At 35.6% G+C, this 19,742-nt stretch overlaps 1 protein-coding gene across 10 annotated transcripts in view; it reads right to left on the reverse strand.

Moving 5' to 3' along the window:
• The window catches only part of SLC9A9 (solute carrier family 9 member A9), a 607,901-nt gene that overhangs the window by 158,622 nt on the left and 429,537 nt on the right, over positions 1–19,742 (reverse strand). For all 10 annotated transcript variants that reach the window (XM_031448683.2, XM_064491830.1, XM_031448597.2 and 7 more), the window contains one exon: positions 14,937–15,090. In XM_031448683.2, the coding sequence (XP_031304543.1) occupies positions 14,937–15,090 (154 nt within the window). The remainder of the gene's footprint in view (positions 1–14,936; positions 15,091–19,742) is intronic.

Genomic DNA, 19,742 nt, shown 5'->3' on the forward strand with positions numbered 1-19,742 from the left:
TTTGGTGGGCACTCCGGCAGGTGCTATGACGAAGGAGAAAGAGAGATAAGGCTGTTCAAGGGGACATAAGGTGACCCTTGATGTTCACATTGAATCCTGCAGAATGTAAGAACTAAGTAGCCGTGCCACTGAGAAGTAACGATATGCTTTTCAACCTCATCTCCAAATACGGGTGCCACTTCGTTACTGGCCAGTCTTACTCTGCACTGCAAATCTAGCACTGGGAAGGATGCAACACTCTTCTCATTAAAAAAAAAGAGAGAGAGAAGAACATGAGAGCTAATATTCTTCCAAACATTCCTTGTACCGACTACAATGAAGTCTGCATTAAAGCATATTTTGCCTCTAATGGGCAATGCACTGTCTTAAGCAATTTCTTCAAAGTGACTCTGTGTGATAGAATCTGGCACTTATTTTTAAAAACTCCAGTTAAAATCCCATATTTTGGCTATGCAATTGATCCATAGGGTAAATACAAAATGGGAGTTTTATTGTAGCTCTTTGGAATTTACACAGTAATTTTTCTTAAATCATTTCATTAAGGTTTAAAATGCATGCTAGCAGGTAAAAGATGATAATAGATTAAAAAATAAGACTTTATTTTCTGAAGAGAAGGACCTCAGGGAATGAAATGATGTTGATCAAAACACTGAAATCTATTTCAAGCAATACAAGCTCACTGCTCACTTACAACCAAAATGAAATGGAGGAAAGAGGGAATCCCCACTGTCTGGTACTAATGAAAATGACTTTTCTATATTACTTTCCCTCTGTATTTTAGGATTCCATATTATAAGAACTAGAGGACAGAAGTGGGGCATGAACATAAAAGAAGAATATAACCATTTTAAGTTTTATTTCTGGGACAAGAAAGACATACCAGGCAATTTGAAGATTCTCTATAATGAAGTGGTATACTACACACAGGGCACCAGAAATATACCAAAGACTATATAAAGTTAGAATGCAGGACCTTGATTACAAAAATTATAGTGGGAAATTTAATGTACATCTTTCAGACTGCTATCTAGTAAAAAATATAGGTAAGGATATAGGAAATCTGAGTAACATAATAAAAAACTCAATTTCTTAAAAATAGAAAATATACTTTTTTCATGTCCATAGAACATACACCCAAGTCAGTGATGTGTTTGATCACAAAGAAAATCTTATATTTTAAAAGTAGAATCATTACAGATTACATTCTCATAATTTGATAAATTAGAAATAAATAATAAAAAGGTAATCAAAAATTGTAATCATTCTGCAAACTAAAAAACTCTCCCTCCAAAAAATTATCAAAGGAAATTGGAACTGAATTATCTCAAGTGTAATCACTGAATCAGACAAGGATCATCAGTGGATGCTAAAAACAGGGAGTAAAGAATGTTGGTAACAGAAGATTCACATAGCACTCAAGTATTGCCCCATAGATTAAAAACTAATTACAAAGGTAAAATCATACTTTTACAATGGAGGTTACCGCTATAACCATATGAATAAACTTAACATCACCAATAGTGGGGCAACTCGACCTTATGTGCCTGTTGATATGAAGTACATGTTAATTTTTATTTTTGAAATACACATCATTAAGCATATAGCATCACGAATGAATATTCTTGCCAAAAGTGTTCAACCCGAATTTCAAACCTTGACCTAATTTCTAGTTTACAGGAAATATAGCATAGAGAAGAACATATTAATTGATGCTATGAGGAAGCAAACAAGTCCAGAATGTGGAATAGTGTGCACAACAACTGACCTGGTTTCTTCTAAAAATCAATGTCATGGGGAAAAAAAAAGGAGAGAAATTGATTTAAGGAGACTAAAAAAAAAAAAAAAAAAAAAATTGACCAAATGCAGTACATAACCTCAATTGGATCATGAATTTAAAAATGTCTGTACATGATATGTATTTTTTGCAATAACTGGGGAACTTTGAGTATGTACTGATAAAATTGTTAATTGTTTTTAGTATTTTTAGTATTTTGGTTATCTAAGAGAATGTCCCTATTTTTCAAAGATGCATCCTTCAGTATTTAGATAAGAATTGTATGATGTCTGTTTTTACACTTAAATGATTCAATGAAAAATAAAAGAATAAATAACAACATATTTAATATATGTAATATATATGTATAAATAGAGAAAGGCAAGGAAGCAAAATGGGCAAATATTAATAGTGGATAAAACTAGGTAAAGGGTGCATGGATATGTATTTTGCTATTATATTGAACCATGTGAAATTGCCAATACTTGACCATTTTTTGAGCTTAAAAAATGACAATTTTATATTTGAATACACAAATTACCATAGGAAGCACATGGAAAGGTGATTAAAGACCTAGCATTAAAATGACTGCAGGAACCAGATAGTTTTACAGTTGACTTCTAACTAGGTTTTAAAGCCCTGATCATTTCTGTGCTATGCTATTTCAGACCATGAAAGAGTAGACGTCTTTAGCGCATGCTTTGACTATAGCACATCCTTAACATTATCTAAACCTAATAAAGACAGCTCCCTTTCCCCAAAGGAGAAAAAGAAAACCATAGACTAACCTCAGTTATTATTACAGATAACAGAATTGCAGGAAAACGCTATCCTGAGACTGTAAGAATAATTCAGTACCAGGATATTTATCAATATATTTCATCACATCAATTAAGTAGAGGAAAAAAACTATGTGATTATCTCAATATATGCTGAAAATGCTATTAAAATTCTTCTGACATTTCTAATAAAAGCTGTGAGTAAAATAGGGTTATTAATGAGTGCTCAGTTCTGCTCAAAGGATTTTAACATGTATTTTCTTATTTAATGTTCACACATTTAATCTTCAGAGATAGATGCTGTTATCCCCATTTTACTCTCTAGGCTAGGAATCTAGGAGAGGGAATGCTGAGTCACATAATAACTGTATGTTTAACTTTTTTAGAAACTGCTGAAGTGATTTTCAGATTGGCCGTATTGTTTTGCATTCCCACCAGCAACGCATCGACTCCGAGAATGTAGCTTGCACTTTCATTCTCTTAACAGTGTCTTTTGCAAAGCAAAATACATTCATTTTGATGAAGTCTAATTTATCATTTTTTTCTTTTTTACATGATGCTTTCGGTATAATATTAAAGAATCTTTGCCTAATTTAAGGTCATGAAGATTTTTCTCTTTAGTTTTCATCTAGAAGTTTTCTAGTTTTATATTTTACGTTTTGATTTATGATCCATTTTGAGTTGAGGTTTGTATAAAGTCTGAGGTTTAATTCAAGGTTTATTTTTTGGCTATGGATATTGTATTGGCTTTCTATTGCAGTGTAATAGAATCACCACAGTCTTAAAGGCTTAAACATTATCTTTTTATTAGCCCACAGTTCTCTGGGTTGGAAGTCTGGCATGGTGTGACTGGATCTTTTGCTTAGGGTATCACATTGGCTGAAATCAAGATATGGGCTGGGCTGAATTCTTGTCTGAGGCTCCAGAGTAAAATCTGCTTCCAAGTTCATTTTTTTTTTTTTTTTTTTTTTTTGGCAGAATCCCATTCCTTCTGGTTGTAGGCCTAGGGCTCCCTTTTCTTTGTCAGCTGTCAGCTAGGAACACTCTCAGGAACTAGAGGCTGCTTGCATTCCTTGACAAGTGGCCACCCCCATCTTCAAGCAGCAACAGTGCATCAAATCCTCCTTTTGCTCTGAATCTCTGAATTCCTCTTCTATGACCAGCTAGAGAAAACTCTCTACTTGTAAAAAGGCTCAAGTCAGCACCTCCCAGGTAATCCCCTTATTTGAAAGTTAATCATGCCATTTAATGTGACCTAACCATGAGAATAAAAATTCATCATATTTGCAGTTCCAAGGGTTGTGCAAGGCATGGACACCAAAGTGGAAAGGGATGAGAAATGTGAGGCATTTTAGAATTCTGCCTACCACAGATACCCAATTGGTCCAATACCATGCGTGGAAAATACTGTCCCTACTCCATTGAATTGCCTTTGTACCTTTGTCAAATCAATTAGCTATATTTGTATGGGTCTATTTCTGGAATCACTTCTGTTCAGTTGATCTATGTGTCTGCCCATTTGCCAATACCACATTGCAGCAGCTTTATAGTAAGTCTTAAAATCAAGCAGTGTGAGTCTCACAACTTAATTTTTCTTTTTCAGATTTGGTTTAGTTATTCTAGTCCCTTTGCCTTTCTTTCTAAATTAAAAAAAATCAGTTTGTATCTACAAAATATCCAGCTGGAATTCTGATTAGAAGTGCATTAAATTTATGGATCAGTTCATGGGGAATTGATATCTTGACTATATTCAGTCTTTCAATCCATAAACAGAGTGTATTTCTTCATTTATTTAGGTCTTTCTTTATTTCTTTCATTGGCATCTTGTATTTTTCAGTATACAGATCTTACATGTGGTTTGTTAAATTTATTCCTAAATATTTAAAGTTTTTGGAGCTATTGTTAGTGTTTTTGTTTGTATACATGGGATTTTTGAGCGTTGATTTTGTATCTTAGAACCTAGGTAAACTCACCCATTATCTCTAGAAGCTTTTTTTTTTTTTTTTTTTAATAGATTCCTTGGTTCTACATAGGCAGTTATACTGTCTGCAAATTGAGCATTTATATTTCTTCCTTTCCAATCTGTAAGGATCTTACTGAATTTTCCTTGCCTTATTGCATTGGAGAGGAATACCAGTATAATGTTGAATACAAGTGGTGAGTGGACATCCTTGTCTCACTCCCAATATTAGGAAAAAACATTCAGTCTTCACCAATAAGTATGATGTTAGCTATGGGAGTTTTCTGATGCCCTTTATCAGTTGAAGGATGTTTCCTTCTAGTCTTAGTTTGCTGAGTTGTTTTTTTTTTTTTTTAATCATGCATGAAAATTAATTTTTGTCAAATTGCTTTCATGTCAATTGATATGATCATGTTTTTCTTTAACCTGTTAATAGATTTCATTGATTGATATTTGAATATTGGACCAGTCTTGCATTCCTGGGATTAATCCCATGTAGTTTCAGTGTTTAGTCTTTTTGTGTATTGCTGGATTTAATTTGCTAATGTTTTGTTGAGGATTTTTGCATCTAAGTTCATGAAAGATATTAGACTGTAGTTTAACTTTTTTTTGTGACACTGTTATCTGGCTTTCGTATTTAGGTAATTCTGGTCTCTTAAAATGAGTTGGAAAATGTTCCTTCCTCTTCTGTTTTTTAAAAGAGGTTGTTTAGAATTAGTGTTATATCTTTTTCAATGAAAAATTTGCCAGTGAAAACATCTGGGTCTATAGTTTTCATTTTTGGAAGGTTTTAAACTATGAATTTGATTTCTTTAGTAGATACAGAATTCAGTTTATTTCTTCTTGAATGAATTTTGGCAGTTTGCCAAGGATTGTTACATTTCATCAATTTTGTTGAGTTTATGTAGATAGAGTTGTTCACAGTATTCTCTAATTATCCTTTTAATGTTTCTAAGGTCTGTCATGAGGTTCCCTTTTAGTTCTTTTTCTTTTTGTCAGCATGACTAGAAATTTATCAATGTTATTCATGTTTTCAAAGAACCAGATTTTGGTTATTGACTTGTTTCTATTGTTTCCCCATTATCAATTCCATTGATTTATATTCAAATCTTTTATTATCCTTCCTTTTGCTTGATTTGGATTTAGTTTGATTTCTTATTTTTCTAATCCTGGAAGCTTAGATTGTTAACTTGAGACCTTCCTTGTCTTCTAATGTAAGCATTTAGTGCTATAAATTTTTTTCTGAGCACTGCTTTAGCTGCATGCCACAAGCTTTGGTAGATTAGATTTTTTCATTTTCCTTTACTTCATGATATTTTCTAATTTCCCTTGGGTTTTTATCTTTAAACCATGGATTGTTTAGAATTGTTTTATTTAATTTCCAAGTATTTGGATATTTTCCAAATACTCTTTGTGTTATTTACCTCTAGTTTAATTCCATTGTGGTCAGAGAACAGACATTATATAATTTCAATTTTATTAAATTTGTAAGATTTGTTTTATGAACTGGGATATGATCTAGTTTGCTGTATCTGTGTGCACTTGAAAGAATGTGTATTACACTGTTTTTGGGTGGAGTGTTCTATAAATGTCAATTAAATCCAGTTGGTTAACGGTATTGTTCAGTTCTTCTATACTTTTACTGATTTTCTGCCTATTTACTATACCAATTACTTAGGGATGGTATTGCGGTTTCCAACTATAAGTATGGATTTGTCTATTTTTCCTTTTAGATTTACTGGTTTTTGCTTCATACATTTTAAAGCTATGTTATTAGGTACATACACATCTTATATAGTCATGCCTTCTTGGTAAGTTGACCCTTTTACCGCTATGCAATGTCTTTCTTTATCCATGGGTAGTTTTCTTGCTCTGAAGACTATTTTGTCTGATATTAATATGGCCACTCCAGTTTCAGCTTGGTGTTTACATGGTACATCTTTCTTACATCTTTTCCTATTCTTTTATATTTAATTTAACTATATTATTATATTTAAAGTGTGTTTCTTATAGAGAGGATATCAGCATACAGTTAAGTCTTGCTTTTTTGTCCACCATGACAATCTGTTTCTTTGAATCAACATCTTTATATCATTCAAATTTAATATAATTTTCAATATGCTTAGATTTAGATCTACCATCTTATTACTTGTTTTCTGTTTGTTCTTTTGTTCCCCCATCTCCCATTTCCCTCTCCTCCTTTCTTTGGGGTTATTTGAATTTATTTTGTATTCTATATCATCTATTGGATTTTTGACTATACCTTATTGTTTAGAATTTTTAATAGTTGATCTAGAAATTACAATATAAATACTTAATTTTTCACAGTCTACTTACTAATATTTTATCACTTCACGTGGAATGTAGAAAACTTACATCTTACAGGTCCCTTTATATGTTCTCCTTTTAGAAAACTCCATAAGACAATGTTAACATTTTTCTTTAAACAATCATACATATTTGAAGTGTCTTAAGGGGAAAAAATAGTCTATTATATTAAACTAATATTTACTATTTTTGTTGTTCTTCCTTTGTTCCTGGTGTTCAAAGTTGCCCTTTAATATCATTTCTTCCACCTGAAGAAATTCCTTTGGCATTTTAATTTTTTTTTTAGAGCAAGTCTGCTGGTGAAAAATTCGATTCCCACTTTTGTACAAATTGGATAATATCTAATAATGTGTCTTCAAGCTCACTGACTCTTTCATCTGCCACTCTTTATCTGATTGTTAACCCAATCCAGTAAATTTTTTGTTTTGGTTACTGCATTTTTTGGTTCTAAATTTTCCATTTATTTTTTTTTTTGTAGCTTCTGTTTCCCTGCTGATGTTTTCCCAATTTTTTCATTTGTTTCCATTGTGTTTACTCTCACTTCTTGGGGAATAGTTATAATAGGTGCTTTAAAGCCTTGGTCTGTTAAAATCAATATCTGTGTCATCTTGGGTTGATATGTTAGTTGTCTTTGTCTTTACCTTTGTGAAATTTTAAGATTTCCCTGGTTTTCATATGCTGAGTAATTTTGGATTTATTCTAGCAACTTTGAAGATTATGTTTAGTGACTCTGGATTTAGATGTGTTAAATGACATAGGTTTCCTCTATGAAGAATGTTGATTTTTTTTTTTTATCAGTCAATTAACCACATTAGGTCCAAGACACAAATTCTTACCTGCCTTCTTTTATCTGTGGTTCCAATGTCAGTTCAGTTTCAAAGTCTTTGCAGTGCTATTCATATCTGTTCTGCATGTGTGCCATCCAGTGTCTAGTCTGGGGCCTGAGTGATGCTCTCCCTTGTAGTTCATTTCTCAAAGACTTTGGTGAGCTCTTTAGGGTCAGATACATACTTACACAGCTTGGGGGTGAGCTCAAAAGTTTATATACAATTTTATAGAATCACTTTCTTGTGCTCCCTCCACTCCACAATCTCCTCCACATTTTCTGGCTTTCCAAAGCCCACAACTTTAGTTTTCTTACACTGCTCTGTGTTTCCTATGATTTTTCCATAATATTGGGCCTGCTTTTAAGGTTAAGCAGTGAAAGGATTAAGAGTGAAAAAAGCCCAGTGGGAATTCGTCCCAAGGTCCCAGGACATCAGTTCCTCTGGTTGGAAATTTAGGGGTCTGCCCCACTGTTGCTGCCATCATCACCACTGCTGCCTCAGGTGTGCCTGGCACTGGGATGAGAATGAAGCAAACCCAGGGGATTCCTCTCATCTTCTGATCCACTGGGGTCCTCTTTCCTGTTCCTTATGCCCAAAACAGAGAATTTATTTTGCAGTTCTTTCTGTTTTCCTTGCTGTGCAATTCTGGCCTTTGAACTGCCTTTGAGTTCAGGTCAAGAGATTCCAGAGAGTAAAAAAAAAAAAATGGGAAATTCACCACTGGTTTAGTAGTACTCCGAATTCTTGTTTCCTTCCCCAATCTGTCTGCTACTATTTGATTTTAAGAGTCCTTAGATAACTATATACATTCTGTCCAGGGATTTTAATTGCATTCAGTGGAAGAGGCAGAGGGGAATAAGTAATCTTACTCCATCTCGACCAGAACTAGAACCTCCTCCATAGCCTTTTGAATCAAAAGTTTCATGTATTGAATTTAAAATATTTTTTTCAGAATTCATCTACTACCGAAAGTAAAGATACATCTATTACTTTAAGTAAGGCATCTATATTGGGTCTTACTTTATGATAGCAGGCAAAAAAATTCTCTTCAATAGAGCAGAATGTTCATTGTTGGGTAAACTTAATAAATGGGTGAAGCTTATTGATACTGATGTTTTCAAGAGCATGTTGGAGAAGATAAATGAGAACTTGCCTAGTGGAGGGTAGCTGGCAGTTGTGAAGATAAAGACTGTTATCTCTGGAACTGGGAAGATGCTGTATACAGAAAGAAAGCATATGAAAGAGCCCAGATGGCATTGGAAGCAAGTTTAGGAGCTGCTAATTCATGCTTGTTAAGAACCTGGAATTTATTTAGGTCAACAACAGGTTACTAGAGTTATCCAATGTCTTCAATAAAATATGCCAAAGTAGATTGGCTTAAGCAATACATAAAAGTTCTGAAACTTTTTTAGAAGAACCCACAGAAAACAGAACATAATTTTCAGTGGGAATTATAGGTAAGAAACACTAAGTGTAAGTTTATATTCAAATGGATAAACTGGTTTTCCATGTTTCATGTCAGAGGGTATTTCTTGGGCTTGGCAATTAATACAAATCGATACAAAATATACAAATTGGTACAAACTCAATGCAAAATAATAACCCAATGCAAATCAATGATGTGGTGCAAATTAAATACCTGAAAAGATTCTAAGCAAGGATTATTATGTTAAGAAGAAAATAGAAGCATGCTCTAGAAAGAATCTTTCTGAGCTGTGGTATAAATTTAATGCTTGTTGTGAGCATTTGTCTTTAAGAGGTTTATCATTTTGACTGCAGAAATAGGAGCTGCCTGTAAAATTGATGAGTCCAGTCACTACATAAAATGAACTAAGCTCCCCAGAGACTCTTTCTTTATATTTCCCATGTAAGCCATGCTTTCACAAATACAATTAATTAGTAACACTTTATGTATATGTATGTGTGTATATATATGCCATAGGCAGTAAAAGAGTGGATAAGAAAAGGTTCGTATGTGGTCATTTGGGTATTGTTAAAGCAACATTTGTTGAGTACTTACTGTGTGCTCTAAATTTATACATGTAATTCTTAATTCATGTAACAATCCAAAGAGGTAGGTATTATTATTATTCCAATTTTACAGAGAAGGAAATTGAAGCATAGAGAGGTTGAATTTATTGCTCAAGTTCCCACAGCTAGTAAGAGAGGGAGACAGGGTTGAGCCCCACACCGTCCACCTCCAAAGTGTGTGTGCTGATTTACTACATTAATATACCAGTGAAGCAAGTTGTTAAACATGCAAGAGACTTTGGATGCTAGAAAGAAAACCAAACAGAACACTGCTAGTGAGGGAACATGATTATATGTATGATTCCATTTTATTAAATTGATATTTCCTCACCTCAGCAATACAAGAAGTCTGTAGGTAAGCAGGTATATTTAAGTGTTATTGTTTAAGATTAAAAAAATATTACTAAAAATAGTTCTCTCTTTACCTCTGTCTATATCCCCATGAAGGCTGTTATTAAAAATTTTGTAACCAGTGGGTATATATGGTAAAGAAATCATTCTAGGATGACATAAAATGGGATGGGCCCTAAACCCCAAATAAAATTTAAACTCTTAACTAAAATAATGATAGTTGAGATCTTGCACTATCTACAAGTTATTAACTCTGCAACGGACACAGGGCAGTTTGTGCAATTTTTTTGTTTGATCTGTGGGTGGAAGAGGCCGACAGCTGGCTTACTTGGGATTCCAAATGGGGTTGGAAGATGAGCCTGAGGGTAATAAATTCCTCTAATTCCAAATTCCTATAATTGAGGAAGACAAACTTCCCCGCTTGGCTACCTTAGACCAGGGCTGGCCTTGTTTACCTTTAACTTTTCTAGGTCAAAGAGAAAAATCTGCACTGAAAAATGTCTGTGCTGTGTAAGTCAAACCAATCACTCATGATGGATGAAGATTTCCTGTGTTTCTTTTTAACAGGCCTGTCTTGGTTATAAAAGTACATCTCTTTTTCCTCCAGAGGATTTGTTAATCACGGTAGATTGCAGAGAAAGCTCATTTATTTAGGGTGGCAGAAGAATGAACTAGCTGGGACTGCAGGCCCTGGGCTCAGGCTGCCTCTGCTTGGAGTCTGACTCTGCAGCCCGACAGTGGGACCCCGAGCCACTTCTCCCGGCCTCAGGCATCCTAAGATGTCGCTACGACTATCATCCCCACTTGATAGATTAGAGGCTGGGTCACAGGGAGGTTTGTGCCTTGCACCTTATTATCTAATATCTAGCACAGAGTAAATAGTCAATAAAAGCTGGCTATTACTCTTTAAGACATAAGCAGCAAAAATCTTGAAGCTGTAGACATCCTCTTGATGAGGGCACTTTCTCATTATCATCTGGAATACAGGTTCTGAATTGCTCTGCTGTGCAAGGCTTTCTGTACTGTGATTCAGATATTTTGAAGAGATGAGTCCAGCATTACTATCTGGGAGAAGCCAGGAAAGGTTTGTACTGTGGTATGGGCTCCGTTCTCATGAGATTTGTTAACCCCATGTGATGCTCTACTCTAAACTAAGGATGGGGTTATCACCCTAAATTAATTACCACTGCCCGAAAGCTCTGCCTTATTGGGTTTTGAGGCTTATTTGTGAGCATGTATGATCATTTGGTAGATAATACTGTTTACTGGCCTCTGTAGGGCAAAGCCTGACACTTTGATCCCTTGTTTCCTGGCCAACAGCAGAGCTAGTCCTTGGAGACTGGGGGTTGGGTTTTTCTCACCACCAGTATTAATGTATTTTACAGAAGAGAGGAGATTTGAATTCTAATCAAGAAACCATTCTACTTTCTTTTACATGAAAATCTCCAAAATAATACAGGAAGAGTCTTCTTTTTCTCTAGAACTTTAAGAAACAAAGACCTGTGATTTATTTCAAATGCTGAATTAAAAATATCTTGTTATTATTTAAAAAAAAACAGCTTTAGGACAAGAAATTTGAATGTGCTTAGGACAAGACTTTACCGATGGAGAATTTGTTTCCTATGTAAAGATCATTCTGAGTTTCTCTAAGCATGAGGTCATTGCTGTTTTGAAGTTATTTCTATCAAAGTGCAATTCATACTAATATTATCAATTTTTACCTTATATAAAACATTTTATCTACATCTTACTGTGGTAGTTTGCAGCTGAATAGCAAATTTTATAGGGATTGAAAAAATAGCTCAAGTACATACCTAATAATTTAAGAGGAAAAAATCTAGAAAAAAAATCAAGAAGGGAAGGCAATGTAAAGTGTATAAATAAATCATAACCAAGTGAGGATGTCTGAGTTCATTCAACATCACATTTGCATTCTTGCTCCTTGGGTTTCCCTTTATGTGTCATTTTATTAAAGCTCCAATTTACTTACATTGTGGTATTTTATGGAAAGAGTCAGACATGAAAGTTAGTTAATGAGATGTTGCTCTGTAAACAAGCAAAGTCTTGCTAAATATAGTGTAAGTGATGGACAACTATCATTGAAAAGCTATAATAAGATTGAGGATTTCTTTGATAGCATTATAAACCATGACAGGGAAGTGGAGCATAAGACGGTGTCACTGTAACATGGTCAAACCAAATTTATGTCATGCTTGTGTGTGTGTTTGCACACACACTGACTTATGGTCCTGTTCTTTTATGTTTATTCTATTATGTTCTATTTCCCTCCCATTGATGAATGCACAGTGGCATTTTCTCCTCAAGTGAGCACCTGCTTCCTTCTGGTATAGGTCCTAAAATATGTGAACTGAAGGCTCAGGTGTTCTTGGCCTTGGGCAACCCCAGTCAAATCTGACAGTATTTAATACCAGCCCCATCTCCATGTGGGGTTATAAGTCTAAACCAGTGGTTCTCAAAATGTGCCTAGAACCAGCAGCATCAGTGTTACCTGGAATGGGTTTGAAATGCAAGTTCTTGGGCCCTGACCCAGACCTACTTGATCAGAAGCTCTGGGGCAAGGGCCCAGTAATCTGAGGTTTAATGGCCCCTCCCAGTGGTTCTGATGTTCATTAAAGTTTGAGAGCTTTTGGTCTTAACTCGGTCCTCCTGCCCTGTGTCCTGTCTGCCTGGGTTGACTTCCTGGGTACACACATCCTTATAAACCTCACTTATCCCCCTCTGATTTCCTCATGACCAGATCTCTGGTCTCTCTAACTGGGTTTCTGCCTGACTTCAGATTAACACTAGTTCCCAGCTGGGACTTCCACCTGGCCTGCTAGACTGGAGCCCTGTTGGCTCCCTTCCCTAAATACATCAGGGTCCTGCTTTCACTGCTCTCCCCTCCTGGCTGGTGGGCAAGTCTGGCACTGAATCAGCAGGGCCATTTGGGGCCAGTTCTCACTGAGGCATCCATGACCTGGCAACTCCATGCTGTGCCCCTAGCAGGCCATAAGGCCATAATAATACTGGCCTAAGATGACCTCCAGGCCCCTCTCGTGTGGGCACTATGGTTGACATTACTATGTTTTTTTATTAGGCTCTGTTTTATAACCTGAATAATCTCTCTAATCTGCCAAAACCCCCACTGTTATATTACCCTCTCCCTGCTGCCCAGACATCAAGAGACTGCATAAGCTATGACATCTATTTGAAGCCAATGGATACGTTTGGAAAACACCATAGGAGAGCTAGGTAAACACTCTAAGGTAAAACATGTTATTGATTTGGGGACAACCTCTTTAAGCGTAAAAAGAAAGACAACAGTAGAAAATAAGTTATATTTGAATTACTTCAAGAAAAATGTTGACATCACTACTTTATATTCTGAATATTTGAATTTACCTGATAGAGCCTTCAATATGTTTATCTGCTGGGGATTGGTCTCCTCTAACTCCTGCTTTCCAAGTCCTAATTTTTCTATGCATGGATCCACCTACTGAATTTTACTTTCCAGAAACCCGAACACATCATTATCTTACTATCAGTTTACATGGGACCCAACACTATAGCATTTAATGTCATATTTGTGCTCATCCAGAGCACTGTGAAAGAAATTACAGGTCACATTTTGCCTGGAAAATTGTCCAGTGAGCATTTCAAAGCTCTCTCCATTTCAACCTTTGGTCAAAGTCCTTTTTTGTGTTTAGTAATATTCACAGTACTTTAAGGGGTCCTTTTCCCCCCATGAATATGGCTTAATGCATAGCAACTTGGCCTAGTTTAGACATAAGCTTTCTTATACTAAATTCATGAGCCCTGTTTCTGCTTCTATTTGTCAAATAGATAGAAATTTGTCAGTAAAAGCCTAAAAAAAGGAATTTACTTGTGTGGTTATGTTCATTTAATTTTTTCACGTAGCAATTATTTATTCAGTTCTGCCATGTGCCAGGCACTGCACTGGTGCTCGAATAACAGAGTCCTTGTCTGGAAGAATTTTCTTGGAAGTCCCTTTCCAGTCAGATGGATCTTTTCCTGCCACATGTAGTAGGTACAGATTTGCCTAACAGAGAATGGGTGGGGACCAGGGAGGGGCTGCTTGATCATCAAGATATATGGCTTTGGGAAGTGAAATGTGATTTACGTAAAGCACTGTTACATTCTGGGAGAATGAGGACCCAGGTCAAAGAAATACTTAAATAAAGACAAGAACATTTTACAACAGATTTACCCCTTTTCACAATTGGCACCAGCTGTTCATTTTTCATCAAATTGTCTACTCCCTGAATACTTCAGTTTTATGGCAGTCATCTCCCCAGCACTGCTCATTGGAGGGCCCCTGATGGAAGCCTTGACCCCATCTTCCTTTGAGAAATTGTCTAGTCGGTGTCTATAGCATCCCTCGGGCTAAATATATGGCTCACTAATCAAATACATTTAAGCATTTCCTGTGTCCCTAATTCTATCGTAAGTGCTGTGAGGAATTAAAAATAAAACAAATTCATTTTCTCCTTGGTATTACAGCTTTTTCTGTATTAATCTCTTTGGATCATGAAGATCTTGAGGCCAAGACCTGGGTCTTACTCAATTTTGGAAACTCCATAGCATATCAGATTGTACTCAATAAATGTGGCTGGAGGGAAGATATCATAGATAAATAAATTCATTCCTAGGGACAGACTGGAAACAGACATCATCCGAGATTTCTAGAACTCTTGGAAAAGTTCAGTTCTATTGGTGATGGGTCATGTTGTTTCACCTTGTCTGCTTTACCCCCGGGGAAGTTAGTGGACAGACATGCCGTTGCACTCTGGACCAAGTCAGCAACACAAGAACAGCAGTGCAGGCATGCCTCGTCATGATTTCCTTCGTCAAGCAGCGTCACTCACCTGATCTGAAGCCAAGTCAGCATGGGGGTCGTTCCTCCCCCAAACACCCAGACTGTGAAGAACACGAGGAGCAGCGTGGTGGAAAACATCATTTGTTTGGGCTGAGATTCTGTGTTCCGAATAGCTAAGGCAAAGGCGATCGCTCCTCGCAAACCTTACAGGAAAAACCAAAAAAAGGAAATAAGGATCCGCATGAGTCTCGTTCTCATTTCATTGAATTTATCATTACAGTTTATTGAGAAACACAATCACTTTTTAAAATTAAACTTTTTATTTTGGGATAATTGTAGAGTCACAGGCAGCTGCAAGAAATAATAGAGACTTGCTGTATGCCCTTTTCTCACTCCCCCCCCCCCGTGATAACGTCTTTCAAAACTCTAGTACAAGACTGCAACCAGGATTTGACACTGATACAGTCAAGATTCAGTGCATTTCCATCACCACAAAGATCCCTCACTTTGCCCTTTTATCACCACACCTACTCCTCTCCCACAAACTCCCTCCTTAACATCTGGCACCCAGTAATCAATTTCTATAATTTTCCCATTTCAAGAATGTTATATAAATGGAATCATGAAATATGTAGCCTTTTGGGATTGGTTTTTTTTTTTTTCCCACCCGGCATAATTCTCTGGATAGTCAGCCAGGTTGCCTAATGTATTGATTGTTTGTTCCTTTTTATTGTCTAGCAGTATTTCCATGGTATGGATGTTCCACCGTTTGTTTAACCATCATCTGTTAAAGGACATCTGGGTAGTTTCCAGGTTTTGGCTATTACAAATAAGGCTGCTGTATGTGTGAACATAAGTTTTCATCTCTCTGAGATAAATGCCCAGGAGTGCAATCACTGAGTTATTCATTATTTGCATATTTTTAAAAGAAATTACCAAACTTTCCCAGAATGGCTATACCATTTCACATTCCCGCCAGCGATATATGTCATTCAGTTTCTCTGCACCTTTACCCACATTTAGTGTCGTCACTATTTTTATTTTAGCATTTTTCTGTTGGTGTTGAATATTTGTTAATGTGCTCATTTGTTATCTGTATATGCTCTTGGGTGAAATGGCTCATGTCGTTATCTCATTTTCTAATTGGATTGTTGGATTTTTGATTGTTAAATTTGGAGAGGTCTTTATATGGTCTAGATAACAGTCCTTTGTTGGGTATGTAGTTTGCAAATATTCCCTCCACTTTGTAGCTTTTTACTGTTAAAACCTAATCTGTTGATTTTCCCTTTTATGAATCATCTGAAGTCAAGTCTAAGAAGTCTTTACTTAGCTCTAGATCCCAAAGATTTTTCCCTGTTTAAAATTGTTTTCCTAAAAGTTATATAGCTTTACATTTTGCATCTATGTCCATGCTCTTTTGAGTTAATTCTGGTATAAAGGGCAAGGTGTAGGCTGAGGATCATTTTTTTTTTCTTTTTTTTTGCCTATGGATGTTTAATTACTCTGTTGAATTGCTTTTGCACTTTTGTCAATAATCAGTTGGGTATATCTGTGTGGTTCTATTCTTGGGTTCTCTATTCTGTTCCACTGATCTATGTGTCCTATCCCTTTTAATGGTACATTGTCATATTTATTCTGGGTAACCTTTAATGACAGAGAGACTGGTTCTTATATTTCATTTTCAAAATAGTTTTAACTATTTTAGCTCTTTTGCCCTTCCATAAAATTTTAAAAAGAATATTGTCTGTATTTACAAAAAAACTTTCTGGGCACAAGTACTTTTTAAAAATTGAATGTGTTAGACAACAAGAGAAAAGCTTATGGGAACACTGAAAATTAATAAATAATTAAATAACATTTAAGATTTACTCCAGCCTGATAAGACACTTTTACAAAGACTATAATCTAAGCTGATCTATGAAAACCTGCTTTATTTGTTTATTTTTCTTCTTTAATAACAATATCTAATGAATTTTTATGAATATATTAAGTGTATTTGTAAGAAGAGGTATTAAAGATTAAATTGCTAAAATTTCAAATCAAAGTGTGATGACATAAAAACAGATGTAGATTTCAAAGCAGAGGAAATAAAAGCACAAGTAGTAAAGTAAAAATGTTAAAATGGACAGTCTGTCTCGGGTAACACAAAACTTACAAGACATTTACACGCTCTGTTATACCATGTAACAGGGGAGATAAACATTTATAATGACACCAAGTATAAGTCAAAGAGGTAGTGATTCTGTTATTTTTTATAGGAAGGTTCAAGTCATATACAAAAATTGTCAATGGTCCACTCTTTATAATATTTACTGTATCATTTAGGTTTCTACATTTCCAAATTTTTATTCATATATTAAAAGACTTTCAGACATTGGATATAGGGGAGGATGAGGAACACTACAAGCACTTTGGTTTTTACCCTTGGATTAGCAGCTTAGACTACAATGCTCCTTTCTTAACTCCACACTGAGAATATCCAAGAGACAAGTGACATAATACAAGATCCAGAGGATTCGACTAGAGACTTAATGTATTTTGCCTGAAACAAGGAAGCTTCAGAAAGAGAGGGGAACATGCACTCTGATTATAAAATTACCTTCAAGGAACAAAATGTAATGGAGGAAGAAAATTATTCTAAATCTCCATGTAGACAAGGAAATGGCCCAAAGATAAGGAAGATAACATTTGAAGTAGATATTAATAAAAAAAAAAGTTCTTATACATCAGAAATTCTGAACACATAGATGATTGTACTCAGGAAGGAAAGTTTCCCACCAGAGATGTTCAAGCACTCAGACCCAGCTGAGGACAAGAGAGTGGGGATATTAATAACCCTTAATACTGGAGAATATTTCAATAATGTCTCCAGGAAATACAAATGGTGTCATTAGGAAACGAGAATCGAAGGAAACAGTTTTGCAACAGCCTTCTGTATCTGAGGAGAAAATGTATAGGTGAAGGTAAAGCTCCTAGCACTGTTTAATTGGTACAAGCTTGGAGACAGAAGGTGATCTTTCCATTTTCTCTTTTCCTTAAGCTCACATTGCCAGAAATGCTCATAAAGCAGCATCGCCCCACATTAAGTGGTGTGTATTAGAAACGCTGAGTGATGAGGCTCTAAGTATTTATTTTCGCTTTGTTGAATATTCGTGTGTATGTGTGTGTTGGTTTATCTTTTGTTTTTACTTTGAATTTTGTGAGAAAGAAAAGAATAGAGACTGGAATAAAAGTTAAAAGTTGCTGTATCATGCTTATGGTAAACTTTCCATGTTAGATATCAAGGGCAAGGAAGGACATAATGTATCTTTCTAAATATGTTTAACACTGTACTGTTATTATGTGAAACTAGCGTAACTAGGTTCTTAAATCTAAATTATCTATTCATGGGCAGTTCTTGTTTTAAAAACATACTCAGAAGATATCTGTTTACACACTACTGTATAAAAAAGATAAACAACAAAGACCTACTATATAGCACAGGGACCTACATTCAATATCTTGCCATAACCTATAATGGAAAGTAATCTGGAAAAGAAAAAAATATATATATCTATAACTGAATCACTTTGCTGTTCACCTGAAACATTATAAATCAACAATACTTCAATTAAAAAAGTAAAAAATAAATAAAAATTAAAAAAATAAAAAGTTGAATCAAAAAAAGATAACCATTATTCTGACTTCTAAAAAATCTATATCCTATATATAAAACTCTCTATATTTACAGGAGATGCAATACGGAGATCTCTGAAAAAAAAAAAAGAAGAAGAAGAAGAAGAAAGAAAAGTGCAGCCACTTCCTTGTACTTGTGGCATATTAAGGAACATTGCTAATTAGAACCAACTCCAAGATGGCCCTACAAGAGGATGCCTTCTCCATATAATGACCACTTAAAAAACCACAAAACAATGTATGTTTTGGAGAAGAGAGCATATGTCTGTAGCCCTGGCCACATGTGGCAAATATGGTACATGCCACCTGTGAGATGGCCTGGTAGCACGGGAAGCCTGGAATGGAGCAAGGTGAGGTCACTAAGTGGACAAAGTGAAGCAATTTAGAACTCCACATAAGGACGATTGCCTATGTCCCACTCATCCTTTACGATTCCAAAGTTACTGATTATACATTTGGAGCCTAGAAAATTGTCAAGTTAATGGCCATTCATTGCTCCATTTGAGACATGCGTCTTAGTCTGCCATAACAAAATACCTTCATCTGGGTAGCTTCAGCAACAGAAATTTCTTTCCGGCCGTTGTGGAGGCTGGGATGTGTAAGATGAGGATGCCAGCATGGCCAAGTTCTGTCCGAGCCATCTCTGGCTTGCAGAAGGCCGCCTGCTTGTTGTGCAAGAGCAGGCTCAGTGGTGTCTCTTCTATTAAGGGCCTTAATCTCATCATAGGGTTCCCACCCTTCTAACCTCATTTAAACCTAATTATCTCCCAAAGTCTCCATCTCCAAATAACATCATATTGGAAGTTAGGGCTTCAGCTTATGAGTTTGAGGGGGACACAATTCAGGCTAGAGTAGTATGTGTTGGTTATCTGCTGTGTGGAGGTTCTGGGCACACTTCTCCTGTCTTCTTCACACCGCAGATTTGGGAAACAGAGGACTTTAGGATTGAAATAAATTACTTAGGCTGCCAGCAAAACACCAGAAATGAAAGATTAGTATTGACTTAGGAGTTTCTTTTAGCAAAACACTATTTCCAAAGAACACATGCCATTTTGCTTAAAAAACAGGTAATTCAGAACTCACTGTCAAAACTTACACTTTGGTTTGTGTTATGGATATGTTGACTCTGGGTTTACCTTTCTTTTTCTCTTTGTTTTGGCCAACTAAAGGACAGAACTCT

The sequence above is a fragment of the Camelus dromedarius genome, chromosome 2 (assembly GCF_036321535.1).
Source record: "Camelus dromedarius isolate mCamDro1 chromosome 2, mCamDro1.pat, whole genome shotgun sequence".
NCBI lineage: Eukaryota > Metazoa > Chordata > Mammalia > Artiodactyla > Camelidae > Camelus > Camelus dromedarius.